The 17424-nt window shown below is 45.9% G+C and overlaps 1 protein-coding gene across 1 annotated transcript in view; it reads left to right on the forward strand.

Moving 5' to 3' along the window:
* The first annotated feature begins 3192 nt into the window (after positions 1-3192).
* The window catches only part of LOC142582365 (uncharacterized), a 104685-nt gene continuing 90453 nt past the window's right edge, over positions 3193-17424 (forward strand). The window contains exon 1 of the mRNA XM_075692009.1: positions 3193-3579. Coding sequence (XP_075548124.1) covers positions 3477-3579 — 103 coding nt within the window. The 5' untranslated portion in view covers positions 3193-3476. The remainder of the gene's footprint in view (positions 3580-17424) is intronic.

Consider the following 17424-nt stretch of genomic DNA (forward strand, 5'->3'; position numbering starts at 1 on the left):
TGACCAGGTGCCTTAATGACGACAAAGATCGTCGTTTTGTTCCGTCGATGATGGCAACGGTGGTCGTCAGCGTAACGAATTGGACAGACAAGGCACAGCCAACTACGAGAACTTAAATGCAGTGGCAGCAATAACTTGATATTTCCTGCAAATGTTTTCTTACCGACTCCCGGAGAACATTATACCTACTTTTACCAGTGCTGAATCATCGGTTAAGCAAGGAAGAAACCAAGAGTAAAAAATCATTACGATAACGCAAAGAGTGGTGCTTCGCTCTTTGAGGCCCGAGCTGACTGCCTGAGTACAAAAAAAGCATACAGGAAAAAATATTCACCGCAGGATGTGGTATGAGTCTGCTGCAGCGAAATTCTGCAAATTGGTTAGCGCATATCACAAGGGAATGCCAAGATATTTACACAGCAAGACCCGTAGGTAGCGTAAGCACTGGGAATAAAAGAAAAAAAAAAGATGGAAGGAATAACTGGCTAGGAGTCCAGATAAACAAGAGACATTTCGAGTGTAGGGGGAAAAAGGCAGGGAAAATATTATTAAAACCGGAGTCATTATGCGCATAGGTAACTATTTAATATAGAAATACAAGTCTTAATGAAGAAAGAAAAGATCAAGGAGAGACAGGCAGAATGATAGCCTGCGATATGTGCAGTAAAGCCTGATTTGATTAAGCATCATAGGTCACTGCATATTTGTCATCGCCCCGTTTCCAAGGAGATGCCAATAAATATTATAAAATTATCATTATAAGCAAACACGTCTCGCTCTGGCATCTCGATATCTGAAAAAAAAACTTTTGTAAGGAGTATTTGCTTTAGCTTCTAACTTTATTTAATGTAGAAATAATGCAGCAGTCAAGACACAAACAGACTTTTACTTAAATAACCATGTGAGCCGAAATGAAACATGATGGGAACATCTTCAGCTTCCTATGTGCGATATATCTGGTAGAGCATTACCACTGTACGAAACAACAACGCTGAAGCAATGCACGATGCATTCGAAATAAGCTTGTAAAAGTGAGGACTTCATTCTGATTGGCGATGTAGAAAGAAGTGATAAATTGCTGCAGTAGAAAGTTGTGCTCCCGATTTAACACATGATTTTATCATCACATTCTCGCCCAGGCCCCGTCCCACCTACAAAGGTGTGTTTGCATTTGTAGGAGCAGCGCATTTAATGTAGTTGTTATCCGAAGAATAATTTAAAAAGGAAATTATAAGATACAACGTCAGGAGGTTGCGGAATTTTTTACGGCGAAGCTGTCAAAGGCCGCTTTCCCCACTATCGTGTCCGCGTGTAGAAAGAAATCCCAAAGATAGTACAATAACGGGCCGACCCGCGGTGGAGGTGAAGCAGGCGTTAAGCATTCCCCATATGTGAGCCGATCCCAAAGACAGTGCAATACCGGGCCGACTCGCGGTGGAGGTGCAGTTCACCATTAAGGGGCCCACATACAGAGCTTCGCTGGTCATTTTTCTTCACAGAGTGGAAGGGCACTGAGTTTTTTTAAAATATGGATTCACATCCATGATATCATACTTGATTATGCTTTACTGCACATGATATGATCGGACACATTTTCTTTGTCTCCAAGGATAGTCTTCAAATGCATGCTTGCCGGGTTAAAGTCATTATATTTACTTCATAGGAGAAAGCAGTTCAGCGAATGTTGCGCCGTTTGCGCTTCGTATGGCTCAGCTGGTGTCCTCTTGACCTATGCGTAATGGATACCAGCAGGCTGTCAGTGATAACTTCAACTAACGAGATAACAACTAGCGAGATAACTAACGATTAACGTTATCTAAGAAGGCGCTCGTGAATATGGCGTGCAATAAAGCAGGACCTTGCATTTCAGTCATTGGAAGATCGCCGTGTCATTGCTCTTTTATGCCTGTTCCACAGTTACAGTTAGGGTAATAATTTTCACTGTTTGACGCTTCATGCTCCTGTGCGCGCATCTCGACGCATTCACAACGCACTTAGTTTCATGCGCATTCATGGTGAAACGCAGGCATATAACTCATCACTACAACCTAGAGCTATTGCAAATTGGAACGGCCTCCAGGATAGCATTTCATCCATCTCTAAGTGTGAAGAATTCCGTGATAACCTGATTTAGTTGCGTGGTAATATTGTATAGCGATGTTGCACTTAGCTATTTTTTGTCATGTAGTTACTATTGCCCCCCTTACTCAGTGCCCTTCAATGGGCCTGTAAGGTATTTTGACTAAATAAATAAATTTGTCACGATTATCATTAATCTTAGCATTGAAAAGGATTGCGGGTGACTTCATTTCGCCATCGCGATTAAACCTTGAAGGTGGATAGAAGTCGCCCTTTGTCTAAATGGAGAATAACTAACGAGAACTGCAATCGGCCATTTTGTGCTACTTGTCGTAATTGTTACTTCCTAACCCAACAAACCTAATGCGTACTGCATTTGTTCAACGTTCAGAATATTCCGATATAGATTCAAGTCCTTTTCATCGCTGTTTATTGTAAAAACAATAGTGAGTTAGTAGATTTAGTTCACTTTTATCGATGACAGTATTTGAAGTAGTCAATTACGCAGGGATATTACCAACACCTACAAAACGCTAGGATTCCCATTGATTAATTGATTGACTGTTTTAACTGTTTTGAAAAACAAACACTATTAGTTACTAAAAAGCCATTACAGAGGTCTTGAAATAATTTTGACCTCCCGCATTCCTTAAAGTGTGTCTTCATGAAAATATAGGAGGCGTCTTTTGCATTGCGCCTACATCGTATTATAGGCACCGGGACCCTGAATCGTATTCGCGAGGTCGTGTTTTACAGTAAAGCGCGGTAGCCATTCAGTCAGCTCGGCGGTTCGCGAGAGCTTTGTTCGCCCTACTCGCGTTTTCATCTTGCCGGACTTTTCTCCTTGGAAATCGCCTTGCATGGTCGCGTGCGGGAAAAAGAAGAGAGCGAGAAAAAAACCCAGAAAAAAGAAAATGCCACGGAGTTGGGGGGGGGGGGGGGGGAGGGTGCTGGCGAGCGAGAGAAGCCGAGCGTCCCGTTTTCGGCCGGCTTGTTGCCGCTGCGTCGAACCCAACCGCCGCCACCGCACGCCGGCGCCACTGGCGCCGACGCCAACGCGCCTGACCCGCGTCTCGGGCTCTTCGGAACCCGCGACGACTTGGGCGTCCCGAGCGCGCCACACGCGCCGGAACCGGGAGCGGAGAGCGTACTGGCCCGGCCCGCCTTTTTTTCCTTCGCTCCCCCGCCGGCCGCACTCCCGTTGCCGCTGCGCCGTTTCGGGAGAAAAGGAACGCCACCGGGAAGAGGGGCGAAAACGAAGCGGTCGCTGCGCGGCTTCAAGCGCGCGCGCTCTTCGACACACCCGCCGGCGTTGTCCACGCGTGGGGCCCGCTCGGAGACGTGAGCTTCCGTGGCACTGGAGAGAGCGAAAGAAAACAAATAGAGTGCTGTTTGTAATGATTAGACCGGACTGCTGCTTCGGGACTGCCCGTCGGCGTGTGCCCACGTTGGGGGGATTTCTCTGCTGCCGGCTGCTGTGGATAACCGCCCTCGTCGAAGGTGAGTCAGACGCACCAGGGGGCAATGTGCCCGTCCTGGACAGTGTTTAGTCTGGTTTTCCCCTGGTTCGCACTAGGCCATTACGCGTAGATAACATCACTGTTGCCTCGCCCGCGGGAGCACCTTTAGCCACGCACAAACAATTCGCATCGGGAGCATTCGCAAGCATTCGCATCAGGAGCATTCGCAAGGGAGCATTCGTCTCAACGGGAAAAATACTTAAGTGCTCTCAGATTAACCGACCGTACTGGAATAAGATATCTGGCAAAATTAAGGCGCTTAAACTGCGCAGAAGTCAAGAATCAGGAAGAAGTTAGTGAAACAATAAAAAATTTTGGACTGCCATTATATAGTACGGCGCAAGATTACACGGTCTGATAAGATTAGCAATATTGCAGAAATTCGATACGTTTCTTTGAAGCAGAACAGGAGTAATTGGAGATCTCTGGCAGCTGCCTTGTAAGTTTAGCACGCGTGATCGCAACGCTCAATAAAATACTCGTGAAGCTAATCGAATTCAATGTTTTACCTCTCATACATATCAAAGTGGCACAGTAGACCTGCTATAGACGTGTCTGATTACAACCATTACTAGGTGTCGCCACACCGCACAAGACGAAGTCACCACTTGAAGCAAGAGTGGACGGCAAAAAATAGTTAAATGGTACTGTAAATTGGAAGCTCCTCAAGTAGGCCTGGGTGGTCAACTTGGACTACGACATGCGTTGTTAGAAGTGGAGTACTTTGCCCTGCCCTTTCATAGATCTCGAGGCCATCCTTGCGTAAACAAAGACACTCTTCTTATTGGTGCTATATACTGCTTGGCTGCTCCCAACAAAAGAACGTTAACTGGGGCTAAAAAACCAGCGTGTAAAGATTTCAAGGCGTAAGAACTTTACCTACAGCATGACTGCACATAAAAGGCTTTTGTATATTTCACTACACGTTAATTATGTTTCTTTCAGTATTTCAGCCATTTTTACTAAGCCCTGTCATTTCTTTATTGTCTTACGAATTAGACATGCGGTGCTTATGTCGCGTTAGACCAAGAAAAACTGAATTTCATGTGCAGGATGCTCAACGTTTGCTTCGCACCAGCACAATGTGATGGTGTCCAATGGCAGTATGCAAATGCAAAATTGGCGTCCTTGTTTTGGAATCAAAACCTCTTCCACATATTGCATGAATCACACTGGCAATGAGACGCGCTTAGTCTGGAAACTACGGTAAAGAGTTAGTCAAGGAGAACCTATCATGTAATTTTCCAGTATGTGATCAGTGTAAGTATAAGCACCTCGTCAGAAAAAGAAAGCAACCGGTGCAGTTTGCGCCTGAAGTATCATAGACAGCTCAAGCAACAACTTAATATTTTTTTAAATAAAGTTAGTAAGCACATCCTGCTTTTTGCGAATGTGTCCACGACTATATGCAAGAGCAGAATTAAAGTGTTTGTGGCTAGAATATTCTGGTCAAGGGTAAAAACGGACGCCGACCAAAAACATTAAAAGAAAAGAAACCAAGACGTTTCGGCTCCCATAACAAGGCCTTGTTATGGCCTTGTTATACGAGGCCATAACTGCCCGTATGGGAGCTGAAACGTCTTGGTTTCTTTTTTTTTTACGTTTTTGATCGGCGTCCGTTTTTACCCTTGACTATGGGCAATCCCAACCAGACGAGTTTTCGTCGAACTCTTGATTGCATTAAAATATTCTGTATCAGAAATATACGTTTATGATAGCATAAGCATAATATAGTAGCCCTTGCAGAAGGCACGTTTAAGAGGAAACGACAATGGTTTGCTTTTTGTAATCTTTTTGGCTTCAAAATCCACTCACATTTCTAGCTTACAAACTGGGTGTGGTTTTCATTATGCTTTGTCCCCTCTGTCCAACACACGACGAGGGTGTTTGGGCAGGCAGTTCTAGAAACACGTGCCTAGAAGCTGCTTCTCCGGTTCGGTCCTGCTTTCTGCAAGACAATTCCACACATAGGTGATACTTCGAGTACATGATCATCGTTCGATAATTTCTAGAAGGGTACGTCATATATCCATGAAATACTTTTCGTTTCTACTTATTTCATGTTTAATTTACTTTTTTTGTACCTTATGTTTCCGGCAGTTTATTTCACTTACCGCTTTATTTCCCAGTTCTCAGATCTCGAGTCCCATTTTTGGGCTATTTGTGAAGCATAGCAATGCGTTTCAATATTATTATGTGCTCAGAAGTGGGGCCTTCTGTCATATCAAAAATCGAAACACCATGAGGAATAAGAAGTTGTACCTGCGTTTATTGATGTGATTCCTTTGAGTCTTTAAATGACAAATAAACTTTGCACTGTATTCTTCAATGTTGCTAAAGTAAATACCAAACCTATTCCAATAAGTTGAGAATTTAACGCAGCTGCAACAAGTTAGCGTAACAAATAATTTATCGCTTTCGTAACATAGCTGCTGCCATGCAGGCACTTTGGAACCATCTACATGCACAGAACAATGGCGCGGTTCATCGCACATCATTGCTTAGACCCCTTGGCTTTTTAAAATCCGTGGTTGCACCAGAAAGAAATAAGCAAGTGAGTACTGGTAAGACACAGCTGTTACACACTTTTCTCTTGAGGGATAATGGCAACCTGTTGTTCATGATCTGAGAATGCCTGCCAAACGCACCCCAGCCCATTCTTATTCTTCTGATTATTTCCGCCTCATGATCCAGATCCGCCGTCACTACCTGCCCTAAGTAGATGTATTCCCTTACCACTTCCAGTGCCTCGCTACCTATTGTAAATTTCTGTTCTCTTCCGAGACTGTTAAACATTACTTTAGTTTTCTGCAGATAAATTTTTAGACCCACTCTTCTGCTTTGCCTCTCCAAGTCAGTGAGCATGCATTGCAATTGGTCCCCTGCGTTACTAAGCAAGGCAATATCATCAGCGAATCGCACGTTACTAAGGTATTCTCAATGAACTCTTATCCCCAATTCTTCCCAATTCAGGTCTCTGAATACCTCCTGTAAACAGGCTGTGAATAACATTGGAGAGTCCGTATCGTCCTGCCTGACGCCTTTCTTTATTGGGTTTTTGTTGCTTTCTTTATGGAGGACTAAGGTGGCTGTGGAGCCGCTATAGATATCTTTCAGTATTTTTAAATATGGCTCGTCTACACCCTGATTACGCAATGCCTCCATGACTGCTGAGGTTTCTACTGAATCAAACGCATTCTCGTAATCAATGAAAGCTATATATAAGGGTTAGTTATATTCCGAACATTTCTCTATCACCTGATTGATAGTGTGAATATGGTCTATTGTTGAGTAGCCTTTACGAAATCTTGCCTGGTCCTTTGGTTGACGGAACAAAGTTCCGTCAAGAAAGCTTACATTACCTCAAAACACTCTAAGCATAAGCTCATCAACGAACTTATCTATATTGTCAGATAAAATGGGTAAATTCTCGAGTTTAATTTTTACTCTCGGATTGCATGTGACGGCTCATAGTGTTCAAAGTCTTCAATGAGGTTAATTCAGAATACCGAGCCCTAATGTTGCTTGATAACATTCCACTTTTTTAAGAATACTAATGACACTTCGTTGAAATAATAATGAGAGCCATTGTAACAGAGATTTGAAGGCATGAATCCCCGTTCAATTTTTCTAATATCTGCACGCCGTACAACGAGGCCATGCCTACTAAATGATTTCTCAACAGTGCAGCGTCACTTACATAGTATGCTGTAACACCGTTGGTCTAGGTTGACTTTCGCGACGATGATGACAGTCATTGCTCTAGTAAATGGGAAAAATAGCCCTTATGGAAATTAACGGAAATGAAACACGAACAATTTCGGGCTGTCTTCACATTGCCATCATATTGCTACGGAACAGCCGCCACAGTGTGGCTGCACTGAGGAGAAGGAAGACGACGTGGCCACCGCTTGATATAGCGTCGCCATCATTGCCACCGCTTGTCTACGTGTAAATATATTGTAGACTCGTACGTCAGCTACACGTAACATTAATTTGGTGGAGGTGGACGTTCCCCGTACCCGTCATGGAGCTTCGCAGCGGTCGCAATGGCGACAGTGCAACTTCGGCTCCTGCTGGCGGCACTTCCTCTACGCAACCGTCTCTGCCTGCAGCCCCGACCTACGTCGCCATTTCCCCACCTCGGGATCCTGGTATTTTCAACGGAGTCGGCAGTCCTGATGTTGACGACTGGCTCCGCTTATACGAACGTGTCAGCACCAGTCACAGGTGGGATTCGACTATTATGCTCGCGAACGTTGTTTTCTACCTCGACGGAGCTCCACTTGCATGGTTCCAGACTCACGAAGAGGAGATCTCGAGCTGGGATCTCTTCAAAGAGAAGCTCCGCGACATTTTTGGCAATCCCTTCGGTCGTCAAGTCAATGCCAAGAAAGCCCTTGCCACACGTGTACAGACGTCGACCGAGTCCTACGTGTCCTACATTCTCGACGTCTTGGCCCTTTGTTGGCGCGCTCTGCTGGCTATCCTCGCTCAAGGACGCCACGGGACGACTCGCTCGCTGGGCGTTACGCCTGCAAGAATATACCTTCTCCGTGGTATACAAGACGGGACGCTTGCACCAGGATGCCGATTGTTTGTCCCGCTACGCCGTCGACGACCCGGCTGATGCGGACACCATCACTTGCGTTTTCTCTGTGTCCAAGTTGCTCGAAATCGGCAATGAGCAACGCCGCGATCCTTCCTTACGAGCCCTCATCGACCATCTGGAGTCAACGCCTGGCGACGCCTCTCTCCGGATGTTTCTCCTTAAGGAAGGGACACTATACCGCCGCAATCTCGATCCACACGGCCGTGACCTTCTGCTCGTAATTCCATCCCACTTGCGGTCGACTGTCCTCCAACAACTTCACGACGCTCCCGTGGCTGGACACTTGGGCGTCTCGCGCACATACGACCGTGTACGCCGTCGCTTCTTTTGGCCGGGTCTCACTCGCTCCGTGCGGCGCTACGTTGCCGCTTGTGAGCCCTGTCAGCGCCGGAAGAAGCCCTCCACACCTCCAGCTGGATGTCTTCAGCCGATCGACATCCCACCGGAACCCTTTTTCCGTGTTGGTCTAGACCTTCTTGGACCGTTCCCTCTCTCGGGCTCCGGAAATAAATGGGTCGCCGTCGCTACTGATTATGCTACGCGGTACGCAATCACCAGAGCCCTCCCGACAAGTTGTGCTACTGACGTTGCTGACTTTCTGCTCTATGACATCATTTTAGTGCACGGTGCCCCGCGCCAATTACTCACTGACCGTGGCCGCAGCTTTCTGTCGGCAGTCGTCGAGGACATCCTCCGCTCCTGCTCGACTAAGCACAAGTTCAGCACGTCCTACCACCCACAGACCAACGGCCTCACGGAGCGCCTCAACCGGACCATCCCCGACATGCTATCCAAGTACGTCGCGACCGACCACCACGACTGGGATCGTCACTTACCATATGTGACGTTCGCGTATAATTCATCGCGTCATGACACCGCCGGCTATTCACCATTCTATCTCCTATATGGCCGAGAACCCGCGTTGCCCTTGGACACATTGTTGCCCTCGGCCACACGTTCAACCACTGAATACGCCCGCGACGCGATCGCACACGCCGACCACGCGCGCCAGCTCGCCCGCACCCGTCTCGAGGCCTCGCAGGAGCATCAGAGACGCCTCTATGATTGCCACCATCGCGACGTACAATTTACTCCGGGTTCTCTGGTGCTTCTCTGGTCCCCCATTCGACGTGTGGGCCTTTCCGAAAAGCTGCTGTCCCGCTACACTGGCCCATACCATGTGGTGCGACAAGTGACCGATGTCACGTATGAAGTCATCCCCGCCAGCCTCTCAGCGTCATCGTCGGCTGCAAGTGACATCGTTCACGTGGCGAGACTAAAGCCATATCACACACCTTTCGCCGCGGATGTGTAGATTAAGCACCGGGACGGCGCTTCTACTGCCGGGGGTGATGCTACGGAACAGCCGCCACAGTGTGGCTGCACTGAGGAGAAGGAAGACGACGTGGCCACCGCTTGATATAGCGTCGCCATCATTGCCACCGCTTGTCTACGTGTAAATATATTGTAGACTCGTACGTCAGCTACACGTAACATTATGGAACTGAAAGACAAGAAATACGGTAATTTTGGGACGTAACACCCCTAACCATTCGACAGAGAACCTCTACGTGTTGAAAATATTTATTATTCACAAAGCGAATACAGCACAGAATTACGCCCTTAAAAAGCCGGCCATTCGGTACAGAAAACCTTATTATTTTCGCAAGCTCCGGATGGTTTCCTTTTTTTTACGCGGAAGATTTTCTCTCACTGTCGCACATGCGCAACACGTGTGCAATGTAGCGACCGCATGTGTTAAACCAATTGGTAAGTGTGCAAACACATATACACAATCTGTCACACGCATACCTGCAGCAAGGATGGCTATTTTTCTCGTTCACTACCGACTTTACACTCCTTCGCATTGCAATAGATGCGTTTATTATACCATTTACAAATCGAGCAGACGGATGTAATGGAGTGTTGGCGCGGTAAGACATAGAACACGCAGAACAGGAAAACATGAACCTACGAGCTTGTTTCGAGCATATATTGACGCAGCTGGAGCGATGCCCATGAATAGTTGTTTCCAGTCGTATCCGACTGCTGAAGCCCTGTAGCCAGTTACCTAGCGTTTCACCAAGCACAAGAATGCAAACTCGCTGGCGTTGGTTCAGAAGGCGCGTCATCAAAAATCGGGGATCAGCCCAGCGACGTGCGTGCGAGCCATCGCCCTGCCGTCTTCGCAGATGCTTCGCCAATCAAGCGTGTTCGGCGCTTTCGAAGCTGCCCGGCTCAGCAATATTTCGCCTCCACAGTGTACGGGAGCTCTGCTGCAGCTGACACAAGTGAAGCTACGTTGCTCAAGAGAACGATAGAGTAAGCCAGCTAGTCGGATAGCGCCGCTGGCGATTCGCCGCCGCATCTAATAATGAGCGGAACTGGTGGTAACAAAAAACCAGGAAAGTTCTTGCCCGCAAGCTGGCTTTTTCTGCGACACCGAAGCGTTAGAGGAAACCACCTAGTGCACATCTTGTCGAATCCCGGAAGAAAGTTACATGTAGAAAAGGGACGGTAAAGGAAGAACGACCGAGTTTTCGGCTTACTAGCCAAATATCGCCCAGCTTTTTGCCCTCTTTTCGTCTCCCACTTAAGCATCTTTCCTCAGTGCAATATCGACCGCGAACACGTTCGAAGAAGCGGCGACTCAGCCGTAAGCGTTGGCCATAGCTCCGCCAATGCGATTCGCACCTCGGTGAGCCGATAAGCCGCCTGACGCCGAGGCGAATTGAACTCCCGGCTAATTGAGCTCCCATGAGGGCTCCGGTGGTTGGGGAGGCGGCGAACCACAGGGCTTCGTTTGTTTGGGCTCCCTCCGCGAAACAGGAAGAGTTCGCGGGTTTCCGCCACGAGCGTTTGTTTCTTCGTTTCTGCACGCTTCAGGCCACTTTGGCTAACACACAATCAGCTATAAACAAAACAAAACAAAACAAAGAGGCCATGTCAAATGGTTGCAAGCAGGCATGAAAGTAGTTGTCACAAAGCGGAGAATAACAGTACAAGGTGGCGCTTCGCCTTGTCTCTATATATCCCCAACTTGCAGTTATTAAGTTGTTTACCGCCAAGGCACTTGCTTTTTCAGTTCTTTAGTGTCTTGTTTTAAGAACATTGGAAGTGATCGACCAACACGGACACAGTGGCACCCTGAGTCGTTTACAAGGGTTCACCGAATGATTCAAATGAAAATGCTTACAGGCTTCATAGCCTTCATGCGTGAATCGTTTACTACTCTCTGCATCCAACGCCTCGCGGCTAGTATTACTCGTGCACTGCTGCGAATGCCTTTCTGACAGCCGCTGCTGCTCGAAAAGAGCGAGCCATATTTTTCTATACCATGTTCCTACTATCGCTATTACTGATTTATCCGCATCCGGCGTGATGCTGCTGGTTCTTTGCATGCTCGTTTTCGCGTTTTAACGCGACGTGATTCAAGATAATTGCCTCCGTCATGTTGGGAAAGTTGCTATTGCGAACGCGCTATAGCGAGCTTTCTTTGAGAGTAATCATTTTAGAGCACCAAAGACTAACATACTGACGTGAAGCTTTTATCGTTGCAACGTGGTGCAGCCCGTCTACATTGCAAAACGTAAAATTGTCAAGATTGTACAGGCGCATGCACTTTGCTTTAGGGGATGTAAGCGTCAATTTAAAAATACGTTTACGGCATTTTAAAGCAGCTGCTGATTTAGAAGAGTAGGTACACGCAGAGATAGGCAGCTTAATGCACGGACAACAGAACAACACGGAAGCAAGCGTTCTTCTTTAAATCCAGTGGATGTCCTCGGTATTTTTTTCTCCTTTATTTTCTTTGCTCGGTATAGGTACTGCAAGGCCCTGCCGACAAAATTGTGGACTTTTCTTCTTTTTCATAGTAAATATTTCACAGCTCTAAGCAAAACATCGTCATGAGCGCTAAGGACTGTACAGTCGCAAGCAATAAAAAAGATACAGTGCTTAAAGTTTTCCACCGCCCTCATCCTTCATTGCACACTGTCAAAGACTGATATGGATCCTCAGTGTATGCTGTACTTTCACCACCAGCTACATGCGCGTCTAGTTCATCAAATCTCTTGACGCTGTTCTGCTAGAAGACAGCGCCTTGCTCACACTGTCAGAGAAGCCCCTCAGCATTCTTGCGGGCGGGTAAGAGTTTCTCTCACGGAAAACTCAAAATATCGTCTGCGCTAGGGCCACGCATTTTCACTGGAAAAAGGCATCACAAAAAAATAACGCTTTCCTAATTCTTAACAACGTTTTGCACTCCGGCACTTGAGAGACTTAGAAACTGCGCAGATATTATTGACGTTTAAACCACGTCAGTGATCTGTCAACACCCAGAGGGCGCTTTTCTCCATGATTCCATTTAAGAAAAAGCACGAAAGGTAGTGTTAGCTTCCAAGAAACAAAAACAAATCAGTACAAGCTACCGCTTCTCGTGATTTTGACAAGGCTTCGTGAACATTGGGAGAAAATTTCCCGAGAAGTTCCACGCAGGAGTCTTGAATAAGATGGTGCTAAAGATAGCCTCATCGCAAGGACAACCACAAATATAATGTAATTAGTTCTTTGTTGCTGCTTTCACAAAAAGTAAGAATTGCGAAAGTTGTTTACAAAATATGTATTTAAAAAGATAAATAAAAAACATATGCCCGTATCGAAGCAGATATTATAGCTTACCTGAGTATACCAGGTGTAAGCTTTTTTATTGTACAATATATCGAATTTATTAAAGTATTCAGGAAACCGTTACTACCTCAGACTTCTCTGAGTTTTATCCAAAGATGAGAAGCGTGCAAGAATCATTGATTTCAGGTTTCCTGGGGTACTGAAGTTATGTCTGCCATTAAATTTTGCGTGATACAGCGTAAACCTCTTACAATGCTGCAATTGTAACACCAATAAAAAAAGAGAAAACAAAAGAAAACAAGGACTAACACACAATTTTTTTTGCAGTAGGTAATTATCACGTATTACCAAACATACATGAAAAGAGGGAGAGGGTTGTAGGAACATAGAGACTTCTATTGATCAACAATTGGCGACCAAGGGTAGCAGCTGGGAGGCAACGTTTCTACAAACAAGGCGACTTGCCTTGCTCGGGATTGCATTGCCCTGTCGAAGAGAATTGTCGAAACGTCTGCTTCGTGCTGGCGCTTTCCCTTGTTCGCCGGCTGTTGGTCAAGTCTAGCATGAGTGAGTCGTATGAAGTGCGAAATTACCAGTGCGAGAGAAACTCCAATAAATTTAAACAGGAACAACGACCAGAAAAATGCATTATGGGTAATTTGTATACAAATAAAAAAGCTACATCTCAGGTGCGCGCTACGGAAGTGTAGATAAGTATATCCACACCAAATTTATTTATACACTGTTGATTTGTAGGGAACGAGCAAGATTGGTCCCCCAGTTTTGCCATCCAAACGTCCCACAATGCGTGAGAATAAAAGAAAGATAAATAAAACAACTAGTTGGCGATTTTCAGCGCTGGAGCATGTGACTCGGGTGGAGAAGTAATAGTATGGAGAGTAAACTGATTAACGCAGCTGCAGTTCACCATACGCGAGTTGCCCAACAGCGGTGACAGCAGTCGGAACTGCACGGTGATAGCAATGGCCATGGGGTGTCTCAGCAGATGTCATTATTTGAGCTACGCGTACATATCGCGGTCACTGTTGTCACACGGTCACTACGTTGAGGGGAGGGGATGCCATCTAGAGGGCACTTGACAATTGAAAGGAAATAAGTGACACATACAGGAGTTCCCTGGATAATACTTGAAAAATAATTGTCCTCTCACATGTTCTCTTTTCTTGTACTATCTTAAGTCCAGTGAGAATAGAGAAAATGATTTTTCTCGTATAACAAGCACGTTATTCATTTAATATTGGTTTCCGCTGCTGCACCACCATAGGCTGAAAAATAAGTAAGAGAGGAGGAATCGCCTTTGTTTTCGCTCTTTCACATCTGACAACATTTTTTACGTTGCCGTGGTTTCGGTTCCGACACCAGCACTTGGGACCAAGCTCCCTTAGAAACAGCCTGCGCGGCTACTGCACATCGTATTCCTATGTAATCTCACCTAAGACGTCTTCAGGCATGTTGTACAGCGAGAGCTGTTATGTGCTCACTCGTCTAGTATCTTTGATGTCCGCCGGTGTCTACCACCGTCCATCGCCGTAATTCCTAAATATTTTCCGAGAAAACTACGAAGAAAGAAAAAATACCAATCTGCCACGGGGAATCGAACTTACAACTAACCTACAGGCAGTCCAGCATTGTCGCTCTCATTCACTCTGCCTATTCTCACAGCAATGGAGAATACTGATTCTGGAGAGCACGATCATGCCAGCAGCTGCCAATGATTGGCTAACACACTCTCGTTATCTGTGTACTGGGCAGAGCTGGCGTCTGCGCCTTCTTCGTGTTGTTATTGTTCTCCCGAGTAGCTGTGGCGCATAGCCACAGCAAGGAATCGACCATGAATCGGGTGGTTAAATTATATATATATATTTATTTATTTATGGGAGATAACAATTTGAACGCCGCAGCTTAAAAAGTAAAATTTATGTATGTGGTAAAAGAGCAATCAGAAGAAAACCATGCCTAAAATCTAATTAACAAAACAAATAAATAAATAACTAAAAAAATGCTATGGCGAGAAGGGAGGCCGATCAGTCTAACTTGCTAATCGATTGGTTTTAATTCGGTAGTTTTGGATCGTCAAGCAAATGTTGCTGTAACTATATTATATATATATATGGTTTGGCTACTCAGGCTCGACAATATGCATTTTGGCATGGCACACACATTATTTGCGGAATGTAGTCAAGAGGGATGTACACTGCCGTTAGTGTGGCTCAACGTGTGATCAGTCCCTTACTCAAGAGGGAGTGACCAAGGTTAAAGCAGCCACAGTACATCGTAAATACATATTTGCGTGCCACCCATTTGAAAGTAAAAGCCCTTTAAAAGTCATTTGGTGCGCTAATGTACATCTAAAAAGACCACTAAAAGCTTACGTGTTAGTGGTACCTTACACAAAAAAAACAGATGGCAGATGATGAATGCTCTTATTATCGGCACAAGTACCGTCGCGGAGCGTACCATGACAACGAGACACTTTTGCAAAGAGGCATGCCGACTGATGTGGCGCACTTACCAGCGAAGTCACTATGCATACTGTGTAAAGCATGCATAAATTCAGCATCAAGAATATACCGTGAAATTGTATTCTCTTTACACCTAACGTTTCTTAAGAAATGAGCCATCCACATTTCACTCTCATTCGTCGTATCGACGGGCCAGCCGCGGTTGCCTCAAAATCCTTCAATCTTGCCCTCAAGCACCGTTGAAGGCGAGCTATGCTTCAGCGTACTCAAGCGTGGTGCTGCTGAAGTAAAAAGGAAACTGTTTATGGAAAGGAAACTGTTTTATGGCCGGCAATTCGCAGCCCCGACGTGTCGACGGCGGGAGAGATACGCGCACCGCCGCCTGACTGCCGGACGCTCCTTCTTTCTGCGCAGGCGCAAGGCCCATTTGAAAACGAGCCACCACCGACGGCATCAACAAGACATCTGTGTGTTTGAGGCCCCCGTTGACTGTTCGAGGCTCAAGCCTTTTTCACTTTCCCATGGCGCTCTGCAGTTCGCCCCCGTTTTCCCTCCTTCATTTTCACTTATGATCGCCCGTGTGCCTTTTGTAGGCCTCTCTCGGAAATAGTGATGAAATATGTTTATAAAGAAGACGATAAGGGCTTTTCAAATGTATCGCTGAAGAGCTGCTCATTCTGAGTGCGAAAAATCAATGTCCCCGTGCTGGTGCCCTCGGGTACTGCCAGCGTCCACTATGCTAGCTTGTTCGCCGTCGCTTGACTCGCGTCGAAATTGTCAATGCAATGTGCTTGTGTACATTTTGATAAGGGTGCGTATGTGTGCGTGTGCAAGCGCGCGCGCGCGCGCGCGTGTGTGTGTGTGTGTGTGTGGGTGGGTGGGTGCATTAACTGCGCTACATCACGAACCATGCTATGAAAACAATAAGTGATAATGTATTCAGCGGGTGCTTCAAAAATTGAATTATGAGGTTTTACGTGCCGAAACCCCTTTCTGATTATGAGGCACGCCGTAGTGGAGGGCTCCGGAAATTTCGACTACCTGGGGTTCTTTAACGTGCACCTAAATCTAAGTACACGGGTGTTTTCGCATTTATTCCCATCGAAATGCGGCCGCCGTGGCCGGGATTCAATCCCACTGCTCAGCAGGCCAACACCATAGCTACTGAGCAACCACGGCGGGTAGCGGGTGCATGTGTCGATGTTCAATGTATGTTTCCGGTTGCTCAGCGGATCGCATCAAGCGGCAAACGTAACAGAATACGGGGTCTTATTTTCGCACTGCTTGTACTTCATTTGAGATCTTAGGCATTATATACAGAATAAATATATATCAAGCCCTTTGTAAGCTTCTAAATGAAGCAACTTGAATAATTCGTAATAATATTTCCAGACGCCACCTGCGTAGTACAATTGACAGATAACGTGCCCCTGGAATCTTCGCAGTTGACGTGCAAATTTCATCGAAACAATTGAATATAAATTCAAAACGGAACAATTGAAGTATAATTGAAGCCGTACGTCTTGATGAGTGTCCATTTATAGCCGCAAAATGTGCACTGTGTTTGTTGCTGTGATGTACTCGTATATATAGACAACATTATGGAAGGCAAACAGAGATCTTCAGTTACACTATCCTGTCCGTAAAGTTCGGTAAAAGGTTGCCCTGAACAAAAATAAGATAAATAAAAACCAATGTACTATCTAGCAGCCAAAAGATGGAAACAGATTTTTCGAGAATCCGCCGGCTCTTACAGTATCATCACCAGGATATGCAGACATTTTCTTTAGTGTTTCTTTAAGTTCTCCAGAGCTTTTAATTGAAATGCCCTTTTCGGTTCATTTTCTCAATATTTTACCGTTGCGCATTAAATACAACCATTCGAAACGATACCTTTACGTGGCATATTAACGCCTTTAAGAAGTTTCCTAAAGAAATCACCGAAAATAACGATACTCCCTAATGCGAAACTTGAGCGCAGCTATAAACGTGTTTTCATTTCGCGATAAATTGGCTAGCGCGGACTATCTGTCTCGTGCGGCACGTTCTAAACGGAGCGAAGTGCGGCGCGACTGCCTTTTCAATCGGGAGATAGTGAGCG

The sequence above is a fragment of the Dermacentor variabilis genome, chromosome 5 (genome assembly GCF_050947875.1).
Source record: "Dermacentor variabilis isolate Ectoservices chromosome 5, ASM5094787v1, whole genome shotgun sequence".
In the NCBI taxonomy this organism is placed as follows: domain Eukaryota; kingdom Metazoa; phylum Arthropoda; class Arachnida; order Ixodida; family Ixodidae; genus Dermacentor; species Dermacentor variabilis.